The sequence below is a fragment of the Netta rufina genome, assembly GCF_964035555.1.
Source record: "Netta rufina genome assembly, chromosome: 9".
In the NCBI taxonomy this organism is placed as follows: domain Eukaryota; kingdom Metazoa; phylum Chordata; class Aves; order Anseriformes; family Anatidae; genus Netta; species Netta rufina.
This window is the reverse complement of record NC_140132.1, coordinates 24,726,569-24,751,895: the sequence shown is the minus strand read 5'-3', so window position 1 is coordinate 24,751,895 and position 25,327 is coordinate 24,726,569. Positions and strand designations below refer to the sequence as shown.

The 25,327-nt window shown below is 36.5% G+C and overlaps 1 protein-coding gene across 3 annotated transcripts in view; it reads left to right on the top strand.

The window, feature by feature from the left end:
* Positions 1–23,763, top strand: part of SMC4 (structural maintenance of chromosomes 4) — a 32,399-nt gene extending 8,636 nt beyond the window's left edge. For all 3 annotated transcript variants that reach the window (XM_084292329.1, XM_084292327.1, XM_084292328.1), the window contains exons 6-24: positions 10,516–10,680; positions 11,744–11,871; positions 12,364–12,504; positions 13,321–13,471; positions 14,433–14,597; positions 14,818–15,051; positions 15,623–15,808; positions 16,562–16,723; positions 17,359–17,584; positions 17,681–17,760; positions 17,950–18,102; positions 18,250–18,376; positions 19,173–19,362; positions 19,690–19,834; positions 20,492–20,665; positions 21,294–21,476; positions 21,672–21,904; positions 22,579–22,762; positions 23,530–23,763. In XM_084292329.1, coding sequence (XP_084148455.1) covers positions 10,516–10,680; positions 11,744–11,871; positions 12,364–12,504; positions 13,321–13,471; positions 14,433–14,597; positions 14,818–15,051; positions 15,623–15,808; positions 16,562–16,723; positions 17,359–17,584; positions 17,681–17,760; positions 17,950–18,102; positions 18,250–18,376; positions 19,173–19,362; positions 19,690–19,834; positions 20,492–20,665; positions 21,294–21,476; positions 21,672–21,904; positions 22,579–22,762; positions 23,530–23,703 — 3,201 coding nt within the window. In that variant the 3' untranslated portion in view covers positions 23,704–23,763. The remainder of the gene's footprint in view (positions 1–10,515; positions 10,681–11,743; positions 11,872–12,363; positions 12,505–13,320; positions 13,472–14,432; positions 14,598–14,817; positions 15,052–15,622; positions 15,809–16,561; positions 16,724–17,358; positions 17,585–17,680; positions 17,761–17,949; positions 18,103–18,249; positions 18,377–19,172; positions 19,363–19,689; positions 19,835–20,491; positions 20,666–21,293; positions 21,477–21,671; positions 21,905–22,578; positions 22,763–23,529) is intronic.
* The last annotated feature ends 1,564 nt before the right edge of the window (positions 23,764–25,327 follow it).

Genomic DNA, 25,327 nt, shown 5'->3' with positions numbered 1-25,327 from the left:
ATTGGAAAAATCTTATTTTAAAAATATATTTTTGGTTACAATGAGATATTGCCAGTGTTTAACAGAAGTTTGTCGCTTGTGATCTTTAAGTTCCAATGTTCGCATATTTTATATTAATAAACTGCTGTATGCTGTTTAGCACTTTGGGAACAGAAAACAATTCATTGCACCATTAATGAGCTTGCCACAGTCTGAAACTGCAACAGAAAAAAAATGCTACTTGTCACTTTTTTTGAAAGTATGCTGAGCACTGCAGTAATATCTATAATCTTGCTGCTATTTTTTCTGTCTTCCACACTTAATACCCCAGCTTCAGTAATTTGTCTATCTCTAAAGAACAACAAATAAAATTATAAGTCTTTTAGCTTTTCTTGAATACTTGGAACATCAGTGTGCAGAAAACTGTGGGTTCTGTGCGCTAACCAGGTTGGGCAAAGCTCAGCAGGTAAGTGTGTTTGCTGTTGCTCAATAGTGACTCCTCCAGCAGGTTAACCTTGAGGCCAGACAGAAGTCTCAGCCTCTTTGAGGCTGGCTTGTCACTTCAGAATTATGAAATAAATAGGGAGAACTTGAAGGAATGTCAGTTAAGGACATCCGTGGGGTAGGCATGTCTGGGGAGTAAAACAAGCTGTGGACAGTAACTGTTAACACCTGCTGAAATGGGCTTTTGATGTATTTCAAGGTAAGAGAAGTATAGTTGATATAAACTTTTTAAAAAGAAAGTGGATTTTCATAACCAGTGCCTGCGGAGCGGCTTTGCAGGTTGCTATTGTGGGAATGGTAGCAAATATTGCAAGAGTTTGAATTGCTTTTGTGCTAAATAAAAGAAGACTTCTAAGAGTTGAAATAAATTTACTTTAGACCTTTATCTCTTTCAAACTGAAATGTTTTAAGTAATTCTTTACTAATTAGTGTCACTTAAATATTTTTGATATACAATTAAAATACTCACATATAATCTTAAGCAAGTATAAACAGCTACAGTGATTTTTAAATGCTTTTTTTTTTTTTAACTGGTTGGAACAGCGTTTTGTAATGTACTAATAAGTCTTATCCTATGGCAAGTGTGTGTTGCCAGAAAGGAAGTTCAGTCAAGTTTTTCACCTGCTGCTTTGTGGAAATAACGTAGGAGTCGCTCTTCCAGTGTATGTGAGAGGAAATGGGGGGGGAGCAGATTTTCTTTTTGCTTTGAGATAAGCCAGAAGTTCCCAATTGTTGAGGTCTGCTTTCCTAATGAGGCGCACCAACATTGAGCTAAAGCATCTAAGGCGAGCACAAGCTGAAAAGCTCTACTGGGATTATAAATGGACATCTGTGCTGCTGAAGTTGGTGGTGAAGAGAGGTTTGTTTTGGAAAGGTCAAGGATAGTTGAGTTGAAGTGGAAGGGAGAATTAAAACAAGTGTGATAATCAAATGAAAACAGATATTTTTTAATAAAACGTTATGTAAAAATAAAAGCTTCACACTTGATTCATTGAGTACAGAAGTAATTTCACTGCTTAAATATTAAGCTTTGTCCTGAAGTGAATACAGAGCAGTATACGACACGCTGATACATGTACAGAAGTAATTTAAAAATTAATTCTCTTGTTATCAGAGAATCTGTTGCTAATTTATGACTTTTATTTTGCAAATTCCAAATGAACATTGTAACCAATGTTTATTAAACCATTTTATTGGAAAAATAGGGAGATATGGAAAGAGGATACAAAAACGTGCTTTCCTGGTATTATTGAGTGGTCAATTAAGTAGTTTAGTTAGAACGTACCAATAATCTTAAAACAGTCAAACATTGTATGCTGAATTTGCAATAGCTGACTTAGATTCCAAAGTGACTGTAGACTTGCACTCAATTTGTATTCTTGTATTGAATACAAGAATGTCCTTAAGAAAGCTTCTAAAATTAGACAGACGTGCAAACAGCTTGACAAAGGCTACTTTTAAATTATTTCCAGAATGCAGAATAGTACTTTCGTGCAGACAACTGAATGCTGTACAACGGGCTAATTCTAAGTTTTTCCTCCATCTTTGGACAGTAGTGGCATTGTAGATCTGTGTACTTCATTACTTCTTTCCCTTCCTTGATTTCCCACCTAGTTCATAACGCTTTCCTTGGACAGCAGAAAGCGAAATTGAATATTTGATACTTAGTCTTCTGCTTATTTGTCATCTGGTAAAATTGAAGGACAGTAATGAGATGACTGCAAGCATTAACTAACAGCAGCAATAACACGGAATTGGAAGAAAGTGCTGTGGCTTACAAGAGGAACTGTACTACAGTCAAATTTCCAGGAGAAGAATAAGCTTGCATAAATTAGTTATCTGTGTACGTAATTTCAAAGGCCCAGTGTTGTGTAAGACTCAAATTCATAGTCAAAACTTTACATGAAGAGTGGAGCACGGGCACACTGTCAAAGTTGAGTCAAATTGAAATGACTCCTGTGGAAGACTTGAGGTAGACAAATTTAGCGCTTGGTTTTTGCCACTTTGTACCGTATTCTTGCTTAAAAAGTGAGATACTTCATTTAGATAAAGTAAAAAATAAAGTTGTGTGAGCACTGTCATGTGAGTAAAACATAAGAAAAACATAAGAAAAAATTTAAAAAAAAAAACGGGAGAGAGGTTGAAAACGGTGCAAGTAGCCTACATGGAAATGGGAAGACATCTCACATTGCTATTTAATGGGTTATAATACATAAGATAGAAGTGCAGTCAGGGTACATTTATGTTATCAAGAAGCTGTAAAATACACTGGAAAGCACTTTGTGAGACTGCCAGCATCAGAGAAACTAAGAATTAATCAACTTCCAAACTAGCACTTACCAAGTGCTACAAGGTGATATTCATTACCGCTTTTCATCTAATTTTATTCCTGACTGCAGCAGTTCTGAGCTGTCAAACACGTAGAACTGGAGCTGCAGAACAGAAGAGCCTGCACCCTAGTAGCAGCAGTTCGTGTTAGTCCTACTTCTGATGTCACTGTTAAGTGTGTTAGAATAGGAGACAAAGGATGGGAAAACACTAACTGGAATATACTGTAAGTAGTCTTTGTAGGAATATCGCTTTTATAGTAAACATTCTAGATGTTCTAATGTGGTTTCTCCTTCAAGCAAATCCGTGATGTTACTGGTTTCATTCCACTGGCTGCATAAGCCATTGCTGTTCCTTATGCTGGTGATGCTAAGAAGTTGCACATGTTGTATTTTCAAATCTTGTAGTAGCTGACTGATGAAATACTTGGAAAATCTCTTGTCCACATTTCCCTTGGCTGGGAGAAATGCTTTAAAAGGGAGAAACCAAAATAATCTGTGTTCTGTGAAGTAAGATTCACAATTCTAAACTTTAATATTATTTTAAGGGAACTTTGTCTTTTGCCGGATTGCTTCTGTCTGGTGTTTCATGTTAAAAAGTTAAGAATGGAAATCAAGCTATGACTTTGATCACGTGTTTTTCTTCAGTAGGAGAAACAATGACAGATTCAGAGTACTGCTGCTATAATCCACGACAAAACTTTGAATGAGAGTTGGTTGTAACTGCAAGTACTATTTTCACGGCATTCTGGATATGCAGGCTACAAGTCCACTATTTGCTTCAGTTGGGTGCTTAAGGGACAAGTTCTGTTGATTACCTGTTGCATAATAAAGACAATCCTATTGTTTCGAAGCTTAATGTGGTATGAATTGTCCTACTAGCTTGAATAGCCCTTTTTGTGGGGGGAACAAATGTTCTTGTTTAAACCCTTTTCCTCTAAAATTCAAAGTGCTTATCTTAAATCTTATGCATGCATATATAATACACTGTCACAAGCATCACAGGACCATTGATCTTTTGTTGGTTGACCAAGTTAAATGCAATAATGGTCTTGACTACTGTCTAGACTTCTGCATCACTTATGTCAGTGGGACAAATGAAGCAGAATTGGTTATTACCATAAAGTTGGGAACTGTAATTCACTTAGTTAATTTAGTAACCAAATTAAATATACCTACTGATAGTATTGAAAAAGTTGCAAGATTGATATAATTGTGATCTAACAGGTGTTAGACTCTGGATTACGGTGTAGTCTGCAGATACAGATCACTCCAAGATTTTGGGCTCGCTAACAAGACCTAATTTTTGTGGGTCTTTAAGAAGCCTGAAAAGCCAATATGTTATCAAGGATGTGTCACTATTGCAGTGAAACCAATACAATGTAGTTCTAAAGTCAAAAAAGTACAGGAGGTGCTCCCTATTTGCAGTGGTCATCCTTTGTACAGTTTGAAGAAGGTGGCTTTGCTGCTGGCCAATGCCTCAAAGTTGGGGAAAATATAAACAAAAAGTTGTGTAAAGAATTTATTTAACTTACTTGTATCATTGAAATGTGTGATTTTTTTCTTTGTTAAGCCTGGATTCAATTGTCACAGCATGTTGAAGTTCCAAAAAGGGTTCAAGAGCCTCCTTCGGTGTTCTACTTGAACAGTTCAAGTGTGAAAATGAGGCAAATAGGATGTCCTGCTCTCTAACATAGTGCCTCACTTCGTCTCAGTGATGTATCAAAACATGAGAGGTTTTTCCAACATAGACTATTGCGTCCTGTAGGTAGAACTTTCTCTATTACTGTTTATAATGAGCATGACAACATACATTTCAATTCAGTTAAGTGTTACACTAATCCACTTCTGAATTTGACTAATGTAAAGCAAACAAACAAACAAGATGACCCTGCCCCAGAAAATTCTCAAAAGAAAACAAGCACAGAACTACCCAGTACTCAACCCAGAATTGTTCATGCATGTCTACTACATTGCAAACTACAAAATATTCCAAAATAGGTTTTACTTTGTCCATGCCTTACTGTGCTTCTGAAGTGTTCCTGATGTGTGGGTTTTAACACCCAAACGTTAGTCTAATTTGTTAGATTGTATAGGACCATGCTAATTTATCTTAAGTTATTCAGCACTTTGTTTCACAACTTCAGATTAGGGCATGAGAAAATGACAACCCCAGGTTGTGGAAAAAATATTTTTACCTATTTCCTGCTATAATTCTTCAGTGGACATCTTAGCAAAGTAGATGTCATGCGTGCTGTAGTAACGGTTTAGTTGACAAAACCTTGTGTTGCAAGACACTGCCTTTAAAAGTTATTTTTCACAACTTTTCATGGATGAGGAGGCAGTAATTGGTAAGCAGGCATCTTTCTCTGTAGGCTCTCCAGAAACCACTAGTCATAACGCAGATAAATTTTCACAACAAAGAAAGGTATTGTTTCATCCTTCTTGAGAAGTTTTAAGACTGCTTTCAGAAATCTTTCAAATTAAAAGACTTACTCATTTCATACCACAGTTTCAAAGGGGAATCTGAGAGCTGTATTCTGAACCTCCTTAATCCCAGCATTATGACAGATGGAACTGCTGCTGTCCGTACACAGTACAAATTAACAACCTCTTCAATTTATCACCAGGTGGAGCTGGATAATGTCAGCATTAGGATGAGTATGTTACACCCACTGGTCAGACTTACTAGCTTTAGAATTGGTGTTTCAATTCACAGACCCTACTCTCAGTCTAAAGGGAGGTTGCAGGAACATGATGCTACTGGCTGCCAAAACCAACAAGCTGGGGGTTATCTGCAAAAGTGAAAAGTAACCTCAGATTTCAAGGCTAGTGGTAAGGGTTGCAGAAAGGCAGCTTAATGAGTGGGTTGGAGCGGTTCGACTTTGCTTAAAATTCAAATCTTTACGTGGATAAACACTGGGTAAACTGATTTAAAATTTTCTGCTCTTGTTTTAAGAACTGAATGTACGATTTTAGAGAAAACAGAGGTAGTAGTTCTAAGAAATAAGGCAATGGAGAGTTTAGGCATGTTATTGTCCCACCTTTTGAGGGCTATGTGGCAGGTGAAATTCTTGCCCTGCACAAATTGGTTTTAGAAAGGTGCATACAGCAGTGGAGTGGCGTCTTCAGTAGGCTTCCTGTGCTATCTGAGATGTGCTTACTCTAATGAGAATTTTAGTCTAACATGCATAGAGAGTGCATGCAACGTGAAAACTGCAAATTAATGGATTCAGCCTATATTAGATATGTCACACTGAATGTATAGCATTCCCCAAATACTCAAAGGATGCAAGCTTAACTCCTACTGAAAGGCACAGAACACAAAACAGACAGGCCCCTGACTTGGCAGCCTGATAACTCTAGTGATAGCTCACGGTGATTTTGGCACCTATTCTGGTTCATCAGACATCCCTATGGGTACCCACCCACCGTGTCCTCATGGGCTTGAACTCGACAGGCAGAGCAGGTCCAGGCTCTCCTGTCTAGGGTATTACTGGTGTTTTTCCACCCTGTGCTGACCCCCTCAGTGTCCTTACTGGAGGCATTGGTTTCAAATGGTTAATTTGAAACTCTTACGTTGGTTTTTGAAGGCTTTAACAATTTACTTGCCTTGAAGTTTTTTCTCTGTAATGTTACAGTAGAAATCTACGTTTAGAAAGTACCTTAAATATCGTAGCAAGGTAATAATTCATCTCATTGAGTGTCCAGCTGTGCAAAGGAAGGCAGAATCTTCTGTTTTAAAATTCCTTGAAGTTATTCCTTGTGATTTGGACTAGAAGAAATGGCTTTCAAGTGAGAAAGGTTCTTGGTTTTTACATATATATATATATACGTGTATATATATATATATATGTATATACATACGTGTATATATATATATATGTATATACATACGTGTATATGTATGTAAAAATTTGGTAGCCATCTGTCACATGAGCTTTCTGATTATTTGCCACAGCTGTCAGAAATTTCTACACTGATTGACTTGTTTTCTCCATCAAAATGCACCACTATTGTTTTCTGGTAACTAATCTGAGACATTCTGTGGAAACTGTTCTTTATGTTTATTAGGCGGTGTCTGAGTTCACCACTTCTGTTACTGGTGATGTGCCAGCATCCCAATAATTTCAGTCTGTCACAGTGCAAAAACTGAGAAATTTAGTTTGTATTTCCATTTAGAAATTTTGCACTGAGTGTGCAGCCTTCTCAAAATGTTAATTGGATATTTGGTGGCTTTTCATACTTCTCATATATATTTCTACATATGTATTTCATGTGTATATATGTTTTGTTATATATTCCATGTATATACACATACAAAAGGGATGTTTTGTCCTCTGTTAGCTGTTTGTCAGCGTCACCAATTTCTCAATGTTAACATCCATTTTGATTGTCTTCTCAAATAGAGGAATCTCCTTTTTTGCACTTTGCTCCCTCTCCCCTCATGAATTCATGCCTGCAAGTGAGAGGAAGGTAGCTGAGGCAAATAGGTAATGGGATTTCCTGGTGGTCAGTTTTGAGACTTCTCAAGCGTAGGTGTGACAGCTACATTATGAAAACACGCTTGGGCGTGCTTCTTTTCAACAAATGTCTGCCTGCTGTCTTCTTAGTTTCACTTTCAGAAATGCTGTCCGTGTTTTGAAAGATCTTCTACTAGATAAATGAACGAGGATATATTTTTGATACAGTGCAGATAATAGTGGATCAAGTGTTTAAAAATTTAGAGAACAGTTAAATTGACTGTATCAAGTTTTAACAGGATGCAAAGCTACAACAGTTTCTTCTGTTCCTCATTGTCATGACCACTTGCAAGTAGAGCAGGTACAACTTTTTCAGTCTCCTTTATCAATGCTAATAACTGAATACCTTTTGATTTCTTAGCGTGCTAACTACAGGGGTAGCCTAAACTGATTTCTGAACGTAAAACTTGGTGAGTAATTTAATTATTAAATAATACTTCATAGTCTTAGGGCTCAGTTATCATATAAGTAGTCTAAATGTTTTCACTTTTACCTTTCATAAGAAAAGAATTAAAAGCTGTAAGTACCTAGTACTATCTGCATCTCTTTACATAAGATCTGAAAAATATGTAATTCTAAACTTGTTGCCTTTTTTAAGGCAAAGGAGTTGCATATAGAATTGGCACTACTCGGCCCAACAAGTTCAGTTTGTGTTTATCATCTCCTCACCAGTACCCAATTCACTTCAACTTCTCAAAATTTTGTTGTATGGATTGCCTAAACTTTACTCACAGGTAAGGCTGTATTCCTCGTTATGTGGTGATGTATTTATTCACCATGTAGACCACCAAACCTCTGATTTCTTAATTTATGAGATTATAGAATCAGATACGGTAGGGTTAAGCTTCATTACTAATGTGCTGTATCATTAAATATATTGTACTGTATTCAATTATATATTCAACCGTCACAACTATGTTATCTTTCTTAGATAGTCATGATTTAAAGAGGGTTAATTATACTTAATGAAGGCCATGTTATGAAAAAATGTTGCTTTACATTCCTTGCTTGTCCACTTAGAGTAAATTACAATTGCTCTGCTTGTGTTAAATCCAGAATAGTTTTGTGGTTTGTGCCCAGTTTAAAAAAAAAAGAGGAAGGGGGAATAGAAGAAGAAAGCAAGTGCGAAGTCAAACTGCAGCACCTACCTTGAGGGTGTACAACATAGAAGATGGATGTTCAGTGACAGTTTTTTCTTGGATGTAAACAGAGGAATCATTTACAATGCAAGAAGAAATAAAATGGAGATTTATGTAGCAATTCTGCAGGAATTTAGGTTACAGTGAGTGCCCTACCCACGAGTAGCATGGCACTGACAGGTGGTTTTGGTAGAGAAATCATACTTACTTATGTTGCAAGGAAACAAACGAAGTTGGAGTTGTACATAATGCAGCTGCAATTATCAAGAAACTAATTGTTTGCCTTTTTAATACTTCTTTTTAATACTTCTTTTAATAAGAAGTAAAAATTGAGATTTTTATGTCTTGACAAACCTATTCACGCTTCTTATGAATAGTAAGTATCAAAAAATCATAGCTTAGGTGCATTTAAATTCTAGAATTTTTAAATAGCAATAATTTTAATTTATTAATTTTAAATTTTAAAATAGTAATAAAAAACACCTTGGCTTCTGTGTTTTAGCTTAACATGGGAATTTCTTATGTGTAAGGAATTGCTAGTTGCCATTTTGCTAAATTTGCAAAACTTCACTTTTTCCCCTGTGCTCAGCCAAATGGTATTTACTGGTTGGAAGAAAAACAGGGCCACTAGGTGTCATTGTGTACTGAGTAAGTGGAACAAAGTTACTCTGGGAAAAAAATCGAGTGCATTCGTTAGTCAATGTCCAGGAGTAGCCTGTCCTCAGCTCTTAGCTGCTTACAGGGCTGGTTCACGATGCTGGCCTAGAAATCCTAGTGACTGTCAACTTCTGTCAAAGCAGTCCCTTCTGGTTTGCCAGCAGCCTTGTTAATCGCTCCGTCTTCTGTGTGTTCTTGAGAATTTCGTCCTTATCCATACTTTGCAGAGACTTGGCTTCAGCTCAAGCAGCAAACAGTGACAACTAAATTCTCGAGTGCGTTTTCAGTCTGTGGATGTTGACTTACAGGCTTTTTTTTATGTACCTAGATTGGATGCTAGGATATCTTGTTTTTAAATCTAAATGGTTCTAAAACCAAACTAAAATCATATTAGAACTTGTTATTTCACGGGTTTAATTACGTGTCACAAAGGCCGAAACTCCTGCAATATTGTGTATCTGTTTAACAAAGAAGTTGTCTCTTGTATGCTTAGCTCTCCAAGTCTCTGAGGAGTGAGTAGTTTGTACTTGGTCTTTTCTTTATTTCACTTTTGCAGCTTCTGTCACATTTATTCTTGCTTTAGACATAACTTTAATATACGTATATTCAATTTCATGTCTCTACCTTCTGATATATGACAGGCAATTTACAAAATACAATCTGTACTTTGAAGATTTCATGCTGCTCTGTCCTAAGCATAAAATGCTTCTAGCAGATTTTTTTTTAATTAGCTAATGCTAACATCAGTAAAATAAATCATCATTGTCTTGGTTTAATCTTTGTTAAATCTTATTTTGTAAAAATCAAATTACTGTTATAGTTCAGCTTAATAATGTAAAGCTAATGCTGTACGTACAGGAAAATGAAATAAATGAAGTCTAATACCTAAAGTGTTTTTTTTTTTCTAACCATCAGGTCTCAGTTATGTGATTAACAGGTCCAGTTCATCCATGAGACACGATTTTGTGGAGCTTCTGTTTTCTAAAGGAAACTTTTGGGGACTTCAATCCTGATTAACGACTATTGGGTGCCACATGACCTAGCGGGCATGCTTTATTCTCTTCTTCTTTTATTAGGTTGGGGGAACACATTTTGAATATTTAGAGCAATGAAGCAAAATTTAGACCTGACTGTGGGCTTCAAAAGGGATGCTGTTTTTCATGCACATCATCATGTACTGCTTGGAGGAAATCTGTTCATTTTGATCTTTCCCACATGTGTTGTGACTGTGATCAGTCGGCTCTGACTACTGCACTGTTTTGTTCTTTCATAATGTCAGGATGCGGCCGTACAAACGCGTTCCAAAGGCATTTGTGTGTTTTCAGAATGCCAACTCTTTCTCTCAGGAAAAAGAGTTAAGAAAATATTAAACTTTTCTTTTCCAAGGGGGAAGTTGAACAGATTGCAATGATGAAACCGAAAGGCCAGACCGAACATGATGAAGGCATGCTCGAATACTTGGAAGACTTGATAGGGTCTGCACGACTGATAGAACCTATCCAAACTCTGTGTCGCAGAGTAGAGATTTTAAATGAACAGAGAGGAGAAAAGGTGAGTCTCATAAAGTTTGGTTTGAATTATAAATTGAAGATATAAATCTGCAGTGTTTCATTATTAGATCTTTTAGAGAAGAAGTTAACATAAAGAATTATTGGTTAAAGATCTGGCACCCTTTACAGCAGTAGAAGTACTGTGAAACTTAACTCTTTATTGCACTTGATATCTCTTTTGCTAATAAAAGTGGGCAGTCAATGTCGGTTGCCCTTCTTTAAACACTTACAAAGCTGTTGGCTTCTGATTCCCAAAGGTTTGCATGAGTTGGAACACAAGATTTTACCCGCTGAACGTCTCTGATCACATCTGCATGTGTTAAATGCTTCTGCTCAGCGACTGAATAGCCAAACAGATTGGCATTAGCTGAGTACATACAGACATAGCCCTGCCTTAGTCCTGTTATGAAATAGCAAATAGGAGAAGTAGGAGGGAAACATAGCACTGCCGCCGTGATGCACACCCAGCTGCATGAGGAAACTTACAGAAAATTATGACTTACAGAAAATTAGTTGGGACTTGAGCTGCACAGATCTGTTGCAGAAATTGCTTTCATAGTGTCCTACTTATGCATTTAGTTCTAAAAGTAGTAAAATATCAAAGTTCGTTTTTATTTCACTTGATTTATCCTTGGTAAATCCTAATATGTTGTAGACTTTTCTTTTAAGCTGTAAAATAAAACAGAAGACATAGTCACAGGATTTAACTTGAAAGGGGGTACTGAAAATAGGTACAGACTGTCTGTAACTCCTGTGTAACTCCTTTATATTCCTTACCTACTCTTCCTTGGTTTGCCTGAACTGTTCCTAGCATCTGCAGGATTCCTTTGTAGTTTAAAATTACTGTTTGAAGTACCCTAAAAATACGGTCTCTGCTCAGGATGTAGTGATTTCTTATTTCAGAAGGTTTGCAGTAATAAATAGACTTGCAGAGTTACTTGTGGGACGGCATCACTCCAGAGGTGTTATCTGTGTGTTATAAAGGGTCTAGAGCTTATTTTTCTCACGGTTTCTTCTTCTGTCTCCTAGCATTAAAATCAGCTTTAACTGTCTGTTTTCTCTAGTTAAATAGAATTAAAATGGTGGAAAAAGAAAAGGATGCTTTAGAAGGAGACAAGAATAAAGCCATTGAATTTCTTTCTTTGGAAAATAAAATGTTTAAAGAAAAGAATCATATCTGTCAATACTACATGTAAGTACTTTGCTGAAGTTTAGATCTGGCTTTAATGTGGTAGTGGTGGTGTTAAACTCTGCGTCGATATCTATAATTAGAAATGTTTCATTTTTCTTGACAGACATATTAGCTATTCAAAGTTAGTTGAGTGGTATGTGGCTAGTGATTTTAGCTTCAAGTGACAAAGTTAATTCTCAAATAATGATAGATCACTCTCATTAAAAACTTAAAAACAAAAGAAAACCTGCTTGCCAGTTTCTTACTAACAACACCAGTTTGGCAGATTAACCTTTTACAGCTTTATACTTAAAATGAGAAAGATTATTTAAAGATTATTTTTATCTGAAATGTCAAAATTGTTTGGAATTAAATTGGCAAAGTTAATGGATATTAGGATATAATATTTGACAATCATTTTATTATCAGTCAGATTGTTGGAAATATATATTCATTAAGAATGTTGATTTTACTGAAAAATGATGGTTTTGTAATACTTTTTTTTTTTTCTAGCTATGACCTACAGAAACGAATAAATGATTTGGAAATGCAGAAAGAAAAAACACAGGAAGAAACAAAAGATATTAATGAGAAGAGCAGCAAACTTGCAGATGTAATGAAAGCCAAGGATAAAGCTTTAAAAGAACTTGAAAAGTAAGTATTTTAGGAATGGATTCATAAGCTAGGAGTACTGTGTTTTATATGTTCTGCATATATATGGAGTTAGAATTACCAGGATTTTCAGAAAAAAAATCAGATTTTCCCAGGTGTTGGACTCAATGATCCTTGTGGGTCCATCGAGTCACTTATAGTATACATAAAGATCTTCTGGCATGTATCAAGTGGTATTTTACACAGAAATAAACTTTAATGTTTTAATTGGATTGATTTGGTCCTACAGGTTGCCTCTCTTAGAGAAATCTGTGTAATATCCACAGCTAACAATAGGAAAATGTCTGATTTTTATGGGCATAGAAGTACATACTTCTTTTTTCATGCTAACTGTACAGAAAAATAATTGGAATTTTGTTTCAGGTTTTTATATACATACCTATAATGCTTAGGTACAAGAATGGTAGGTATTTTTCTCTGATTTCCATATGAAACTCTTATATTTGAATTGAATTTCTGTACAATTGATTTATCTTGGTACTTTTCTTCAATCTGACTACAGTATGAACCTTCCCGTCCTCTGAGACCATTGTAATTTGAGAGAGATGTGAATCACAAACATTATAGTAGAAAAAGATAAAGTTTCTGAAAATGTGTTTAGTATGGCTTTTACTAGTTGATCTTTGCTGATTAATCAAAATTTACCTGGGGAAAACACTGAACACAGTAAACATTAGATACTGTTTTTTGCAAAACCTGACTAGTATTGTTTTAAATCCTGCATGTTCATCAAGCCAAGCTCTACTGAAATTATATTTTTTTAAAATACAGAGTAGGTAATTCTTCTTTCCCTTCTAGGAAACTGAAAAAAATTACAACGTTTCTGGAGGAAAATAAAACAAAATTTACTGAATTGGACTTGCAGGATGTTAAAGTAAGGGAAAAATTAAAACATGCTAAAAGCAAGACTAAAAAATTGGAAAAGCAACTTCAAAAGGACAAAGAAAAGGTAGTGTGAGCTACAACTTGTTTTATTTAAAGAAATGTAATTGGTTGCTGTAGATAAGCACATCTTTGTGAAGCTGGGTAAAGGTAAACAAAGGACACCAATTCTACTTCATGCAGCAAAGAAAACCTAAAAATGTTTAAAATTTTTCAGCCAGATATTTTCTGTCATTTGGCAGCTGGGGTTTTTGTTTGCAAAACAAAACATTTTTTTCTTCTCTTTCCATAGTTAATTACATGAACTGAATGGATACATTTTATCACGTTGGCTGCTACTATCTGATTTAGATCTTGAATCACTAACTGAATCAAAAAAAAGCCTTTTGAAAATAAGTATACAAGAATTAAGCTGTACTGATGTTCAAATACTTTTGTTCTTATGCATGAGGCTACAGCTTGGCTCTAGAAGTGAACAAACCTTGCAAGTAAAATCCAGGCCTCTCGCTAGAACCAAGATGCATCTAATCTTAAAAAAAATAATGTGATCTTCATTAATGTGGTACTGCCACACCATGCAGGCTGATTAAATTCAAAAGTCTTTGGGTTCTGTTAACCATATTCTTGCCCAGCGTGCCTCTGAAATGTTGAGAGAAGCTTGTCAGTACCTTTAAGGAATCTTCTTTTGAACCTACTCAGCTGTCCAAAAGAAGATAAGAAGCCTTGTAACTAGACGGAGAATATAGAAGCCTCAAGCATGCTGAAGATGAAGTAATAACTGCAAGATGCATGCTGATTACTGGAGCAATCCACAGGATATGCATTTCATATATATATGGGGTTCTTCATCATGTCCTGATGCCATTTTCCCTTTTCATTCAGCAGTTAGAAATACCAGGTAGTGTCAGCCTATTGGGCCTCACGCTTCCTTCGCCTTCCACATAGAAACTGAAAGGCGAGGTTTAAAGATAAGGCAAAAGTGTTTTGTTTCAGTGGAAGAGAAAGTTAAAAATCTTTTCCTTCTTTAGGTAGAAGAACTGAAAAATACATCCTCTAGTAGTGAAAAAAGTATCAGCGATGCAACATCCAAGAAAGAGCTTCTTGAAAAGGCAAAAATCGAAGAAGAAGAAAAACTCAAGCAGGTTATGAATAGCCTTAAGAAAGAAACAAAAGGAATTCAGGAAGAAAAAGAGGTTTGAACTGTTTTGACATCATATACTTACTGTATTACACAAGTTTGTAATTAAATTCAGGTAGACTTGTTCTTCTATTTAACTAACAGTTTTCATATCTATTTTCTGCTACTAAAAAGAACATGCCTGTTTTCTCATCTTTTTTTTTTTTCATAATAGTGTAATTGGCATAATAAATTCCACAGTTGTCTCTTTTGACTTGTACCGTTCATTTTTGCAGGTCAAAGAGAAGGAGCTTATGGAGTTTAATAAAACGGTGAACGAAGCACGATCAAAGATGGACGTAGCACAGTCAGAGCTTGATATCTATCTCAGCCGTCACAACACTGCTGTGTCTCAATTAAATAAGGCAAAGGAGACTCTGACATCTGTCTGTGAAACTCTTAAAGAAAGGAAAGCTGCTATCAAAGACATATCTGCAAAATTACCCAAAGCTGAACAGGAGTTAAAGGAGGTGAGACCTAACTTTCTCATAGGTCATTTCTTTGAGTTATAATTCAGTGCTGTGATAGCAAAGTCCTACTGTTTATTTTAGCAGTTATCATGGTGAAAATACATTTAAAACTTCCTCCAATAAAATAGCATTAAAAAATACATTTGGACACTCAGTTAACAACTGAAGTTAAATCTCTGCTTCCAAATCTATTTTGCATTAAGAAAATGTTAACATTAAGTACGGGAAATTATATTCTGTGCATCTCAGCAAGGAAATCGGTTTAAATATAATAATTAGACATGGTGAGGTAAATAAATGGCTATGTTCTGGAGCCATTTGAATTTTACTTCTTACTCCACTCTCATTCCCCACAGAAAAAAATCCTGATACCTTGTTCTAAGCCCAATTAATTTATAAGCTGTTGTACCATATCAAAATATATCAAATCCCAGCCATTAGCCATTCTTCTGGTTTTGCTACCTCTCCTTGTCAATAGCTGCTTTCATTGCTTACACAATCATGAATCTAAGTGTCCTTGAATACAGTAGGTTTTCTGATGCTAAGATAATGTCTTTCTTTTAACTGATAGAAACAGAACAGGCTTGAGAAGCTGGGAAAAGATGAAACAGAAGTGAAGGATGTTGTTCTAAATCTGCGTCAAAAAGTAGAAGAAGCCAAAAGTTCTTTAGCACAAAGTCGCAATCGAGGAAAAGTGCTCGAGGCTCTGCTTCAGCAGAAGAAGTCTGGAAACATTCGTGGAATACACGGAAGACTGGTAATTTTTAAAAGGCCATTATAAATTTAGTCGTAAAATTTGTGGTGACAGAGTATTTTTTGTGTAAATAAGGAAAAGGTTGAATTCCTTAATTCTCTTATTAATTTGGACAGAGTTGCAAATCCTGTGGGCTTGGTATAAATTAAAATTTTGGTCCCGCTTGTGCTTCTGTGTTGGGCTGTGATCGACAGCTGGGGTGAATCTGATTCCTTTGCTAATTAGGATCACCTGTACCAGAGAAGTGGAGTGGTGTTTTTATCTTCTGGTACCACAGAAGGTAGAATTAGTTGGTAACCATCCATTTGGTAAATGTCACGTCCGACCTAGCTGACCAATGGTAGAACCATGCACAGAATATATGAAATGATTTTGTTAGGCCAGACTGCCTCGCTAAAATACTGGCATATAAAATTTACCTTTTTCTACAGACCGAAAATATGTGCTACCACATTGCTTTGCCAGACCTACCGCTTCTGAAGCTCTAAATATATGAATTTATCTTCTGGCATGGAAACAAGTACAGGAGAAATATAAAAGTAGCAGTGTGGAGGAGAGGTCAGGTGTGATATTAATTTGCAAATTTTAACTAAGGTTTAAGTTCTTTGACAAAGAAAAAAAAAGTTTTATAATTTGTTTTCATCTCATTTCATTTTATGTAAAGTTTTGGTCTTATCTCTCAATACCAAGACAAAACTTTGATGCCAAGCTAATCAGAGTACTTCTGCTTCTCCCCTACCACCTCTCAATTATTAGGGAGACTTGGGAGCTATCGATGAGAAGTATGATGTTGCTATTTCGTCATCTTGTAGTGCCTTAGACTACATCGTTGTCGATACAATCGATGTTGCAGAGGAATGTGTGAAATTCTTAAAGAGAACAGGAATTGGAGTTGCCACATTTATAGCCTTGGACAAAGTAAGTATTGGCACTCTGGCAAAAGAAATTATGTTGCTGATTTACCCTAAGGTGCACAGTGTTAATACTGTATATTGTAGATATATTATGTATTAATATGTATATGTATAAATATGACTTATGTTGATATATTACACTGCATATGTATTAATACACATGAAGGTAGAATATAAAAAAGGATGTTGGTACCTTAGAATATTGTACTAGCAAACAATAAAGTTTAATTGCAGAGAATTACCAAGCTTTTTTGATACCTGCACGCGTACAACAAATACTTGGTGTGTCCTTCTAGTCTATTTATTTATGTATTTTATATATATATGTAATTTTTATATTCATTTTTTCTTAAATTAGCAAACTTAATGATCCTAGTAATATGGTAACTGTAAACTATGAAACTTAAGCAACAAGTATGGCTAGCAAAGGGACAAATTATCAGTGAGTTTTTAATTATGCTGCAAGTAAGTAGAGATCCCTAAGGAAGGAAGCTTTACAGTTAATTACCATTCTGAGCAGTATTGTTACACTTAACTAGAGAATGATTACATTTGCTTTAAAGCCTTAACGTACCTTACAATAATGAAATGACTTTGTGATATTTCCTCTCACTCATTCGCTTACTTTTTTTGATGTAGATGGCTGTGTGGGAAAAAAATCTTAAAAAAATCCCAACCCCTGAAAATGCTCCTCGGTTGTTTGATCTGGTGAAAATAGAAGACGAGATCTTTCGCGTGGCTTTTTACTTCGCGTTACGTGATACCCTAGTAGTTAATACCTTGGGAGAAGCTTCCAGAATAGCCTTCCAGAAAGATAAAAGGTGGAGGGTTGTAACGTTGAAAGGAGAAGTCATTGAGCAATCAGGTATTTAAGTGCAAACTTACACTAAGATATTCAGTGCTTCATAGGTGATATCTATGCAAAATTAGTACACTAACTTCTTTTCCTCTATTACTTTAGGAACAATGACTGGTGGTGGAAATAAAGTAATAAAGGGCAGAATGGGCTCCGCGGTTATAATTGATGTTTCAGAAGAAGAGGTTAGTGCTAATCTTAATTAAAAGTGGAATATCTTCAAAGTTCCTTATGTTTTGGCAGTTTTTACGCGTATGCTCTTTGTCCTTTTAAACCTGTTTGAGATATTATAGACTGTCTAGCACACGAATGAGAACATGCTGTGTTTTGTGGTGGTGACACAAGGCAAGTGATCACATCTCATTTTTGTGTAGATCAGCAGAATGGAAGCTCAACTGCAGAAGGATTCCAAAAGAGCAGAACAGTGTGAAAAAGAGAAATTGCAGCTCGAAGAAGATGTACCAAAACTACGCTGGAATGTTCGGGAAATGAAAAATACTTTAGAAAAGTATACAGCGAGTATCCAGGTGAACAAGCTTCTTATTGAGGCACGATCTGGCTTCTCCATGCATGTGCAGGAGAACAGTTTCTCAGCCTCAAGTTAATACAGGCCTTGTCAGTATCAAAGATCTTTTTTAAAGCATGGAGTTCTAACACAGCTGTGTTTTCTGTAGAATTATTCTGAACAAGAGGTTCTTCTAAAAGGCCAAGTTAAGGAACTTGAAGCAAACGTAATTGCTACTGCTCCGGACAAAAACAAACAGAAGGAATTGGAAAAAATCCTTGATGGTTACAAAAAAGGTACTTGTTGTGGAGAGAGGGATTATAAATAAAAAATGTAGTTATGATCCATTTAAAGGAGCAAATAATAAATAGCTAATAGAGGAGCAAATGCTACGGCTTTGTTTGAGGTTATAAATATCTTCTTGAATATTTCTGCCATATGATGGAAAGTCACAAACCTGTGCAGTCCTCTAGAGAGGTCACGGCCCTCTGCCTTTGAAGGCTCTCTGCTTTTCTTCTGTCCCTGAAGAAAATTATAAATCTGTACCAAACTTACAGGGAGACTTTTATTTTATTTAGTTTTCCCCTTAAAATACCACGGTGCCAGGTATCTTAACTTTTGAAAGCTGTTCAACTCACCAGGATAGTTTTGTTGAGTTGTAAGCAAAAGCTTGAAGGTGGAGTAGGCTATCGTACTATTCAGCATGAAGTGGTCTTACCAGTTACTGAACAGTAGTGACTAGTTCTTACAGTTTTGCCCCTTTGAGCATTTTAAAACAAAGAATGCAAAGAATGAGCTTGGAACATATTGCTGCTTTATTATCTGTATTATACGTGTATTTAAGTAGTGTATGAACGTTATAGTGATGCTTTACACCAAAATGCTTTGGTCATGTAACAGTTGCCAGAAGGATGGGTGTAGTATTCTTTGTTGCCCCATTAAAAATATATATATATTTTTTTGCAGTACAAAGAAACATGTACAATTCCGAAAGTATTAACACAGCAGAGCTTTGTGTCGCATGAACGTTGATGTATTGCAATAGCCTGGTGAGACAGCATAAAGACATTAACCCCGTTTTGTTTGTGACAGATTATGAGCATGTTGCTGAAAAAGCTGGTAAAATGGAAAGTGAAGTTAAAAGATTACATAAGCTCATAATTGATACCAGTAATCAGAAACTTAAAGTACACCAAGACAAACTTGATAAGATCAACAAAGAAATAGATGAACATACTTCAGCCATTACTAAAGCCCAAGTGGCAATCAAGAGCGCACAAAGGTATGGTAGACATCAATGTGTTCAGTTTTAAAGCCTAGCAATTTTGTATAGCCACAAGTCATGTCTGGTTACCGTTAAATCTTTATCTTCATGGGGGAGATTTGTCAGGCCTCGGGAGAGGTGTGTTCACTTCTTTATGGCTAGAGGAAAACTGAGGGGAGGAGGTCATAAACTCTTTCTCTAAACTGACTGACCTCAGACAGACTATTTGTAACGCGTTGGGTTATGAACAGCTAGCGAACAAGCTTTCTGTGATTGTGTTTCTGGATTACGTTATGCCATATTTGCACTCCTGTAAAGTATACAAACATCTTGGTATCCATTCAGAAACATGAAAAAATCTGAAGAGGCTGTTCTTCGCACTGAGAAGGAAATTGGAGATAACGAGAAAGAAATTAAAGATTTAACAGAGGAGCTGACTGTGCTAGAAGACAAAGCCACTGAGGTTATGAATGAGCGCAAGCAAGCTGAAGTAAGCATACTGTTTATTTAGTGTGTTTCTTCATAGAGAATGCACTCTGAAATAAATTGTGGATAGTATTTGTTGTGCCAAAGGTGTCCTAATTGCTGATGTCTGTTACACTTCATCCTGAGACATCCCAGGCAGCCTAGCAATATGGAAATGGGTTGGTTGCATTAGCTAATAGCTTCATTTAAAAAGCAATTTGAGCTTCAGACTTGATGACGCTGTCCTAATGCCTTTTTTCTAAGTTACTCTACTACTCATTCTCCAAAAATTCATATGGGATTTAAACAGCAGAGAATATTTTCTCTGTCCAACAATATATTGTGTGCATTCTTACAAAATGAATCATTACTGAAAAATAATCATTAATGAAAGGTGATCTTTAAATAAAAAATAAAACAGTCTGAGTAAATGGTCTGATCTTCAGGTAAGGATTTGTTTAATCCAGATCTAGATTAAGAGCGTAATCTGTGGCATATTTTTACAAGTGGTGTTCCAGAATTCAGTGATCAGGTCAACCTAATTACAAGAGTGTATTCAGTTACATCAGTACTTAAGACTGTGGAGAGCAGGCTCTGTGAGTAACACAGTGAAACCAAACCTGAGAAACTGGTAACACTTCACAGGCAACTGATTAATGCCTTTCTTTTGTCATTTCTGTAGGAAGCACTGCCAGCAGTTCAGGAGGAGCATCGCGGTTTACTCCAGGAGATAGGTGCTATTCAAGAGGATGAATATGCACTTCAGAAGGAAGCTCTCAGTATAAAACTTAAAATCGAACAAATTCATGGTCATATTTCTACACACCAATCAAAGATTAAATACTGGCAAAAAGAGGTAAGGAAATTGTTAGTTCAGAGAACTTGATCTATGAGATCCCAAAAGACTAATGTTATCATGTAGTAGAAAACAGATAATTTAGGCAAAAAAAAAAAAATTAACTCATGATTTATCGGTGTTAGTTGGAATTTTGGAGATCATAAAGATACATTGTTATTGTATTGTGTCTGCTTCCTACTCCAAATTTAAATCTGAAAGAGAAGGATCTAGACCAGCAGATGATCTTTCAGTGCCCTTTGTAGCCTTGTACATTTGAGGGTAGCTAGGGCAGCTATCACAGCAAGCAAAGGCAATTGAGGAAACTTCAATCTTGCACACACCAGGTATTAAATACACAGTTGTTAAAGTTCTGTGGAGTTAGGAGAGATGATCTTATTATCTGCTACTGGTGCAATTACAGAGAAACATCACATTTCTAAGAATGATGTATATGATTTTCAGGAACACAACAACAGGGTGAAAGGATATTTGTTGTCTTTCTTGCATCTTAAAGAGAATTAAGTGAAGAAACGTGGAATGTCTCAAAGGTTCACTATATACTAATATAGCAAATGTTATTGAAACGTGTTCATGTGATAACTGATGTGATCTTTAAAGTTTTCTTGAAACTGTTTTTGAATTTTAGATATCAAAATTATCACTGCACGCCATAGAAGATAAGCCACCTGAAGAACTTCCAGTGCTCAGTCAAGAAGAGCTTGAGGCTATCAAGGATCCAGATATTATCACTAACCAGATAGCTCTGCTGGAAGCCCAGTGTCATGAAATGAAACCAAACCTCAGTGCTATTGCAGAATACAAGAAGAAGGTAAGCTGAATTACTGTCGTGTAGTGGTAGGATTCACCTTTTTGATACTTGTCTATTTTTTTGTTTCAAAGCTGTTAGTCCTTCAGGGGAAAATGAGTTTTCAAATTATATTAAAAAGAAAAAAAAACTTAAAATCTAAAATAGAGACAGTTTCTTTAACTGCACTTTTTTTTTTTTTTTTTTTTTTTTTTACAGGAAGAGTTATACTTGAACCGTGTGGCTGAATTGGATGAAATAACCAACAAGAGAGACAAATTTAGACAAGCTTATGAAGATCTTCGGAAACAAAGGCTAAATGAATTTATGGCAGGATTTAACGTAATAACAAATAAACTGAAGGAAAACTACCAGATGCTTACGTTGGGAGGAGATGCTGAATTGGAACTTGTAGACAGTCTGGATCCCTTCTCCGAGGGAATCATGTTTAGGTTTGTCAAAATACTTGATAGTGCAGTAATTCTTTTGCTGTATTGCTTTTTTGACTTTCTTTAAAGTAAATTTTCTGTGGTCATCAGCAAACCAAGGTAGCCTTACTTCTTAGCAAGTACTGGAAGATGCTGACAGAAGCCAAAACTTTTTAGCATTGAAAAATGAAGAGATGTGTTTTGCTTGGAGAAATAAGTAACTAGCAGCAGTTAGAAAGCTTTGACTTTGAAGTAATTTCCCAGATTTGTTAATTCCCAAGTCATTTAACTCTGCCTGGGGAATCATGTCAGTCATATGGGTAAGTGGGGATTGTTCTGTCATAAATGGTCCTAAGAGTACGTTCATTACATAATAGAATAGCACTTTTTAAAGATAATTAAAAAGCAATTCTTAAGTGTTAGGCCTCCCCCAGAGAATAGCTGAGTGCTACAACATCTCTAGTTCAGACACCAGCTGACCACCCAGCTGTGTGAGCACCCCGTGAGCTACCTGCGGTGAACAGCTCACTGCCTCCCGGTTGTGGAGGACTGACCATCAAGCAGCTCATCCACGGTTTGTCTGGCTTCTTCAGCTGTCAGTGTCTTCCACGAACTCCCTCCTCTCTTGACTTGCTTTTCATACAGCGCGTTTATTTTGATTGTGAACAGAAATAATGTCCAAACTATAATTTCTTTAGTGTTCGGCCTCCAAAGAAAAGTTGGAAGAAAATATTTAACTTATCAGGAGGAGAGAAGACTCTAAGTTCACTGGCGCTGGTTTTTGCACTTCATCATTACAAGCCAACACCGCTTTATTTTATGGATGAGATTGATGCAGCACTTGACTTCAAAAACGTGTCTATTGTAGCATTTTACATCTATGTAAGTATTTAACTATTGGAGTCTATTTTTTCCTAAGATTTTTTCTTCTCTGCTCATAAATACAAAGTGGTATCACAATTACAAAGCAGACTGGTTTTGGGGACAGCCTAGAAGTGTCAAAGATTATGATGTAAGTATCGCTGAAGTGCTTCCCTGATTTTAAGTAGCTATCTGCAACTGTTAAACTTTGCTTCAACACTGCCTAATTGTCACACTTGTGATTTCACACTGCTACTCCTGGGCTCCTAAAGAAAACTGGTGGTTTTATTTTTAAAGCGCTACCTACCAAATCTAGGTATTTTACCTGTTTGTGCCTTCGTGTCCCAGAACTACAGGCCTTCAAGGCTTGTCCTCTATCAAAGGGTAGGTGGAGATAGGTTTGTTTTCCTTTGCGTCCCTAAAACAGCCCTTGTTCGAGCTGTTCAGGTAAGTTAGTAACGCCCACCTTCAGTAAGCTTGGTGGGATTCACGTTAAAACTGTGGTGAACATCTGAAAAACTTTATGAACGTTTATATTTAATTGACCTCACTTGAACAGGTCATGTTAAAGGGGAAAACAGGGGAAGCTCGTGCTTAAGTCAGAAAGCCAAGCAAGCTAAGAGCATGTTGTGAGGTTCTGAGCAGTCATCAGCTGTAGATCTGTTAACGATACCCTGACTGATCAGTGTAGTTAATTCCACAGCTCCTAAAACCTGAACACAGACACCATACAAGAACGTGTAGCTTTCTGAAATCCTACGAGCTAATGCAAATAACTTATTTTTCAGGAGCAAACAAAAAATGCACAATTTATCATCATCTCCCTGCGAAACAACATGTTTGAGATTGCAGACAGACTGATTGGAATATACAAGACTAACAATACCACAAAAAGTGTGGCAACCAACCCAAAAGTCATTGCATCTAAAGGACTGGCTGAACCTCCGCAGTGTTGTACGTAATATAGCTCAAATGTAGCATGAACGAAAAACTTCCCAGTGTCTATTTACATTCTTGTTGCTGCTCACTGTGTCTTTTCTAATAAACTTTTGTATATTGAGATTTTTTTCCTCTAGTTTTAAGGCTTCTATTTGAGCTTGTTAATAAAACTAGTCTCTAAATAAATTCCTTTATCGTTATTATACAGTCTATGGGGGTCTTAATTATATGAACTGATTAGAAAAAACAGACCTTTCTCTAATTACATACCTAGCTGCATTCTGATATTCCATGGGCAAGCTTTATGTCAATGCTTGGGTCCTGCATGAAGTAATAAAAGCCTGGTTTTGTTTTTTTTTTTGTTTTTACTCTAAGTAAATTGTTTTTAAATGCCATCAAAGTAAGAGCATACTTATGCAATATCACACATTATATTATACTTATATATATTTAATATCATATTATATTAATATAATCTAAAATCAAAGCTTTTTTTAAAGTTTCAGTAAGTGAAGTCCATATATAAAATCACATTTATAGTATAAAAATGCACGAGGGAAAGGACTTGGATTTCTAGCTGCTGTCGTAAAGCTGTGCGGTCTGGGAATTAGCCACTTGTAACTGTTTAGCAGTGAATTGACTCAGCTTCAAAGGCTCTTTAGTTATTTTCATCTCCCTGCAGTTACACAGGACAACTCTTCCTGCTTTCCCTTGGCCCAGCAAACCGGCTGCAGCCATGCTGGGCACTGTCAGTTACTAATCCCGCAGTAACTCACCTGTTGCTCTTACCATCACTTCACAAAGGGCTGAACGATTCCCAGTGTGGAGGCAAGGTTGTGTAAATCCTCACCCTCCTGCTGTTGCTCGCCCAGCTGTTACAGGAAGTTTTCCATACTCAGCGTCAGCGCTTCAGTTTATGCTGTGCTTTGAGTCAGAGCTGTTTTGTACTTCAAGTGCTGGAGCTCTGTGTTTCACTCCACAAGTCAGGCCAGTACCTGGCATCTTTTCGCTAATAACTGATCCCTGAACTAGACGTGGCTCATGCGTTGGGATGAGATTCTTCACTGCTGTGTGTCAGCAACTCCTTTGGTCAGAAAACAATTGTACATTACATGCTACTTGAAGTCACTTCAGTTAGTCAGCAGGGCTTAGCCAACTATTTGCTATTGCCTTAATAATTAACCACTGATGTGCTTATAAAATGGCTGTCAGTAGAAAAGCTCGCTAAGCACAGTTCTAGAACGATGGTTTGTTATTTCTGTGCTTAGTCCTTGATTACATTTCCATCTCTCTGCCGTTTTCACACTAAGCAAGCTTAACAAGCCTGAGTTAGGTTATCCTGGGTTTTGTTGTCCTGGGCCTGACCAGGGGAGTGGCGCACCCAGTGAAATACTGCGTGAAATCACCGAGCAGCAACAGTGAAGTGCACAACAGCAGAAGACAAAAACACAAGGCATTTCCTACCCATCCTAACACCAGCCATGCACGCTGTGCAGTTCTGAGGTTTTTCTCCCCGTCTCAAGCTGACTCTAGAACACCTTGAAGTACAGCTCGAGGCTCAATTTATGGTTTCAGTTTGCTTTCAGTTCTCACTATCTACTCCTGCACTAAGTAGCAGTCACTTAACCTTCCCCAGGGTGAATTGGC